Source organism: Limulus polyphemus, unplaced genomic scaffold (genome assembly GCF_000517525.1).
Source record: "Limulus polyphemus unplaced genomic scaffold, Limulus_polyphemus-2.1.2 Scaffold3624, whole genome shotgun sequence".
Lineage (NCBI taxonomy): Eukaryota > Metazoa > Arthropoda > Merostomata > Xiphosura > Limulidae > Limulus > Limulus polyphemus.
The window spans coordinates 97385-104411 of NW_013669234.1; the positions used below are offsets into that span (position 1 = coordinate 97385).

At 38.3% G+C, this 7027-nt stretch overlaps 1 protein-coding gene across 1 annotated transcript in view; it reads left to right on the forward strand.

Annotated features, from left to right (window-relative positions):
* Positions 1-7027, forward strand: part of LOC106469704 (probable citrate synthase 2, mitochondrial) — a 32857-nt gene that overhangs the window by 13131 nt on the left and 12699 nt on the right. The window contains exon 7 of the mRNA XM_013930216.2: positions 2475-2629. Within this exon, the coding sequence (XP_013785670.1) occupies positions 2475-2629 (155 nt within the window). The remainder of the gene's footprint in view (positions 1-2474; positions 2630-7027) is intronic.

Sequence of the window (7027 nt, forward strand, 5' to 3'; positions counted from 1 at the left end):
AGATTATAATCCAAATTTTAGTACTATATATTAATCAATTTCTTACTTTAAAAGCTAATATTAAGAAAACAGATAAACATTGATTTTTGTGTGTCACATGGTATGTTGAATGTAGCACTGGTTCAAATTAGATGTTTGTGAAGTCAAAATACTAAGTTTATAGTTTCGAATGATTTAGAAACTCAAATTACTGACATTGACAAGCTAGAATATAAAATAAGAAGGTCTTATCTTTTCAATTTGCTAAGATATTGCTCATGTAATAAATCAAATACAGTGGCACCCTGCCCACCTCTTTCCATTTTTGGAAATGCTCCCTTATATACACTTACTTTTATATATGACATGAATAACCAAACAGAAGCTCAGAATGTCCCCTAGTGGCTTTCTCAGCCATTTTAATGGACTTGGCACGATTTCTTTCTTTTGAACCAATATTTCTACAAGGTAGGGCGTGTCTTTAGTCTGCTCAAAATTTCATATTTTTTTAGAGTAAAATACATCTTAGTTACTAAGCTTGATAAATTATAATGGAATTCTATGGTATTAATGTAGTAATTAAAAAAAATATTTTGTTTCATAATCTCCATGTGCAATTTTTTTAAAGACTTAGCAACCAAATACAAAGGTCATAACTAGAAGAGATAATTGTTTGCTTTACTTCTTTAGTTACTGTTCTATGTTTTAAGATGAATAAGTTTATGAACTGGTATCAAAATAGCAATAATCTATATACATGTATAATGTATAATAATTGAAATTTGACTGTATTTTACAAAATACTAGTCTACTAAAACACAGCCAAGACAAGTTACTTTGTACAGACCAAAGGTCAGTATTATGAATGCACGTGAGCCTCATCATTGTAACTTCTGTATTGTTAGCTAAGCATGGCTGAAAAGTCAATATAATAAAGTAATAAATATATATGAATATATAATGTTATGAGATTTAAGCTATTTAGTATAAACATTTATGTTTTTGTGTTATAATTTGTGTTCATTCTAAAATGAAAGAGGAATAACTTATATTTATTTCCTAATTTTTGTTATGGTGGTTGTGAGATTGGTCAAATCTACTGAACCCATACAGAGATTAATTACTGAAAACAACGGATAAAATATAAAGTTTTTTCCCTAAGAAACGTTTGATAACTATCTGGACATTATAAAAATTTTGCATGTGAAATTTAAACATTTTATGATGCATAATAGTATTTTTTATCTTAAAATGAATATTACTTTGCATGATAGATAGGCAATGTGCGAAAAGAAAAAAAAAGACATGAGAGAAACATTGTTTTACAAACCTTAAGACTTAATAACAAAAAAATGATATTTTGCATATAAAAGCATTGTAATGTTTACTGATAATCAGTCAAATTTCATTAACATTCACTTACTAATTTAAAAGTTATAGTATGAAAACTATAACAAGTACAAAAAGGTTGAGGTCGGTCCCAGGGACCGAGCCTGTGCTGAAAGAGTTAAAGCATTGATACCAGAAGAAAATTTTAACTATATATACTATCAACACAGCATATACATTATAAATTTGTGAAGTATGCAATATTATTATGCTATCTGTTAATGTATCCTGCTGAAGGAAATATTTACTTGTTAAATTCACGCTACTACAAGTACGATAAAGTTTTATATTGCAAATTAATTGTTCTAAAATTACATTATGATTTGAATATTTCTTGTATATATTTATTTATCAAAATTCCATACACCATTACTGTTCAAAAGTTAAACTCCAGTACGATATCTTACCTTTACTCACAAAATAGTTTTTCTTGATTAGTACTTCCCTCTATCTGCAGAAATTTGCAAGGCTCGCCACTAGCCTTCCACCTCCTGCTTCTGCAAATCCACATGTAAATGATTATGCAGCAATTCACTACCAATAGGATCTTGACACAACCTCTATCGTAACCAGCACTCTCTCCAAATTTGAACTCATTAACCACTTGTTGATTAGCAGTAATACTGTTCAGACATGCTTGTTTTTGCTCACACACTTGTTGACATTCTCCTTTATACTACAGACTTAGTTATCCTTTAATATGTCTTTACTTTTTTGCATTTGGGAATTGTGAAAGGTTGCTTTTTCCAACTTTTCTTACTTTTTTTTTGCTCCACAGTTGGAATTGTTACTATGCACTCACAGTTTCAGGTAGTTAAAACTACCACAGGTGTTACTGCTGCTGCAGATTTCTCAGCCACTACTACCAGGTTGAGTACTCAATTTTTGTCCGAGGATGTAATGGCAATTATTAGATGAGAAATGTCCATGTTCATGCAACCTTCACCACCATACACACAGAATATCCTGTCATGCCTGCTCCTGGAATGTCTGACAGAGAGGACAAGAATTTGGTCAGCCTATTCCCCTCCTGACTATGCTTCCCATTCACGAGTGATGTCGGGGGATTTACCCAGACCTATTTCACAATTTGTGGAATTACTTAGTCAGGTTTGTGCTGTCTTATCCTTATCTCCTGTTTCCTGTGTTTCTCAACCTGCCATCTTTGGTGCTGAATCTATAGGCCAATATTTAGGGTTTCCTCACTCACCTAATGTTGGGGTTTCATGCCCATTATTTTGGGGATCAACTTCAGTCAGAGGTTAGTGTGCCTCCTCTGCCTCGTGCATCTGAAGATCATGCTCAATCATTTCATCGATCTTCCTTCCCTTAACATGATACCCAACGTTTGTAATCTCTCCTTACATTGTGCAGTTCAAACCCTTATGCATTGGTGAATTTCTTTTAGGGGGTCTGGCCATTCACTTCCATTCCCCTCCCTTGTTGTCTTCTCATCCCATTGCCTTCCTCCCCACCATGGAATCCTGTTTTCTCATCAGCATCTAGAGGAGTTGTTTTGGGACTTAATTGGGAATGAGGCCATAGAACTTGGGAAAATTCTCAGCCAAGGATTTGCTTCCATTTGTTTGTTGTACCCACAAAGATGGAAGATTGGTGACCAATTATAGATTTACCATCCCTGAACTGTTTTCTGGTTGTATCCAAATTAACAATGGAGTCTTACTTAACCCTTTGGTGGGTTTTCACTCCTGGGTTGTGGATGACAAAGGTTGGTGTGTCAGATGCTTATCTACACATTTCCATCTCCCAGGCATCCCAGCATTTCCTCATTTTGTTTATCAGGGGCATGATTATCACTTTCGGGCTCTACCAGTTGGTGTGGCTTCAGCTCCATATGCCTTCTGCTGAGTAGTCAGATCATTCACTCAACTGCTTCATGCCAGAGGCCTCCGTTTCTACCATTACATGAACAACTGCCCATTTTTGGCTTCCTCTCAGTTCGAATCTGTTGTTCATACTTAGTTTGTTCTTCAAGAGGCTGCCAAGGTTGGCTCATCATGGTGAAGAAGTCGTGTCTCACACCCACACAATATCTGATTCATCTGGGTATGTTTTTCAATTCCTTCATCAGTCTGGCCCAGCCTTTTCCTCTTCATTTACAGGATATGGAATGTCTTGTTCACAGTCTATCAGCCTCTCCCTCTCCTACTGCACAATAGACCCTATCTCTTTTGGAGATTTGGGCTTCTCTAGAAGCCCTCATTCCCATTGGTTGCACCCATATGAGTCACCTTCAGTGATGGTTATTTAACCAATGGAACCTTATTCATTCAGAATTTCTTAGATGCTCCTATTACCCTGCCTTCTTCACCTACAGGCTGACTTTGTTTGGTGGTTGGATTGTATCAACACTACCATTGGAGTTCCTCTTCCACTTTCACAATCGAATAGTCATCTTTTTATAGATGCTTCCCTTTCAGGCTGGAATGCATATTTCAATGCTCAAGAGCATTTGGGTCATTGGACACTGGCTGAATCGTCCCTACATATCAACATCTCAGAGTTGCTGGTAGTTCTTTGTGCTCTGCTTCACTTCTTGTTGGATGTTTGGGGGCATTTGGTGATGGTCCACTTCAACAATTCCACAGTAGTGTCTTATATCGCCAGGCAAGGGGATACCCAGGCACATACCCCTACATATCAACATCTCAGAGTTGCTGGCAGTTCTTTGTGCTCTGCTTCACTTCTTGTTGGATGTTTGGGGGCATTTGGTGATGGTCCACTTCAACAATTCCACAGTAGTGTCTTATATCGCCAGGCAAGGGGATACCCAGGCACAAGAGTTTTGTTTCTGAACGTTGTATCTCCTCTACTGGGCCCACAATCATCACATCAGATTGTTAGCATGTCATATTCCAGGTGCCCTGAATCTGGTTGTGGACTGATGATCTTGGCCAGACAAGATTCTCCCGACAGAGTAGTCGTTAGATCTGCAGGTGTTTTGGTAGTTGTGTGCTCGTTGGGGTTTTCCGAATGTGGATGCTTTTGCCACACATCTCAATGCACAACTTCCTTGTTTTCAGTTTCCTGTTCCTCAACTTTTGGCAGAAGCTGTAGATATTCTCAGTCAAAACTGTAAGAAATATCACCTGTATGCATATCCTCCTATTCGTCTTTTTCCCTGAGTCCTTTTATTGATTCAGACCATTCCATGTCATGTGCTCCTGCGCAGACTTTTGGTGTCACCTCCTCTTCCTTTGCCATTATCTCCCATGCTCTTTCATCAACCTCAATCAGGCATGCATCATCCATCCACCCCTGCCCTCTGGCTTCATGCATGGCTTTTGCCCAGTACCTTGCCAGACAATACAGATTTTCCAGGCATGTTGCCTTGTTGATTCCCCATTCTGTATGTCCTTCTTCCTTGGTGGTTTATTAGTATACATGATATACTTTATGCTGCTGGTCACTCTGCCAGGTATAACATCCTGTTGACTGCATTTTTCACTTGACTCTTCAATAGGCGACTTTCAGTTTCCTCAATTGCCGGCTATCAGGCTGCATTATTTTGCATTTTCAGATTTACTGAGTTTGCATCTGTCTTCCAATCTCCTATGTTGTCTTTGTTATTTTGTTTGTTTTCCCTTTCCCGTCCTCCACACCCTGTGTCTGTTCCTGATTGTAATCCCAATGTTGTACTTATCGCTCTCACTCATCCTCCATTTGAACCTTTGTCTTCATGTTCCCTGTATCACTTTTCCTTAAAATCCCTATTACTCATATTATTGGATTGTGGCCAGTAGCTATTTTGAGATCTTTGCAATTGATGCTCGCCGTGTGCTTTTCTACAGTTCCTGACTGTTTGTTTTTGCCCAAGACTTCTGCTGATGGGAAGGGTAATTCCACTTTTTCTCCCTTTTCATTGTCTTACATTTATGACCATTTGGAACCTGACCACCACCTGTGTCCAGATCCAGGATCTCTGATTATATCTCACTTGCACTGCTCCCTTCTATGGTTCCTATAACCATATGTTTATTTCATGGAATCTTCTTGTATCCTGTTACCTCTCTCCCATTACCCTCACAAATTAGATTTGCCAATTAATTAAGCTGGTGGATTGTTCCCTTCTGCCTGAGGTGTGTTGCCTTTCTAGGGTATTTTTCATATCAAATTCATCATTACATGTTCTTGGCTGCCCATTTCCATCTTCCTTTGAAGGTTATTATTGAAGCTAGTATGTGGGCTACAGCTCATGCTTTTGTTTCACATTATTTAAATCATGTAGCCGTTGCTGGTTTTTGTTTACCTACTTCGCCATCTTACACACCACATTGTCGTTATGACTGGTGAGTACTATGTTTTTGTTATTTCTTTATTTACAGGGTCCTTTTTGCTAATGTGTGGTGGTGCCTGACCAGGTATACTTTTATTTGGAAAATCCACACTGTCCATCCTGTAACCATGCTTGATATCAATTACATTGCAGCTCTTCCTACTGCACACCTGATGTATAAATCCAGATGCCGCCAGGTGTTGGTTGTGTATGTCTGTTCAATTGTCATCTATGCTGAGCAAATTACATCACAGGATTAGATTATTTACACCGTAGGAATGTGGTGTTCCATAGGGCTACTAGTGCTTCCCTCTAATGGTCTTTTACTTCATAAATATGTTCATCCCAAACCATACACTCGTAGACAATCATGAGTAAAGCAGACAGGGATTGCCCATCTCTGATTAAAACTCTTGCTACTGCGGACTTGATGTAAAATTCCACATGCAGCCAGGTTTTTCAAAATACTGTATTGCAGTCACCCTTTGTATTTTCTAAAGTGATGCAGTCCTCCATACTCCGGTGCGGGTTGAAGATGGTCCAGCTAAGTAAGTTCTCGCGTGTTCTGGCCGGTATTCCTCCTCCTACCGTGGACTGGCTTCCTACCAGTGATCCTTCTTCCTACCATCTACTGGGCATCAGTTCCTGGTGGATCTAAGGTTGGTTGTAGCTGAATGCAGCACATTTATTCCCACATGTGTGTGGTCATAATTCTCGTCCTACCTCAGACTGGAAGAAACATACCCAATGCTGCCTGGTTTTGGATCAGAAATGTCATCCCACTAGGGCTTTCCAACTTCCTACCATCCACTGGGTGTTTGTTTGTGGTGGATCAGGTGTTGGTTGAGTTGGAAATGAAGACAGATTTTGGTACAGAAGCTTGTCTTCCCTACCAATTCCCATTTTGAGGTGAAGAGGTAGGTGATCCTTTGCCTACAGCAAAACTGATGTACAATTCCAGATGCTAACAGGTGGTGGATGAGGTCGAACTACCAGTACAGTCTGTCGCACCCTAGCCACTCGACAATTAGGCATCTCATTAACTCTTTCAGCACGACCGTCGGTCCCTGGGACCGACCTCGTAACCATTTTGTGCTCGTTATAGTTTTCATGCTATAACTTTTAAATTAGTAAGCGAATGTTAACACAATTGGGCAAATTATCAGTAAGTATTACAATGCTTTCATACACAAAATATCAATTTTTTTTTATTAAGTCTTAAGGTTTAAAAGCAATGTTTCTCTCATGCCTTTTTGCATGTTGCCTATTTATGATGCAAGAAATATTAATTTTAAGATAAAAAAAAATACTTTTATGCATTAGAAAATTTTTAATTTCACTTGCAAAATTTTTATAATGTCC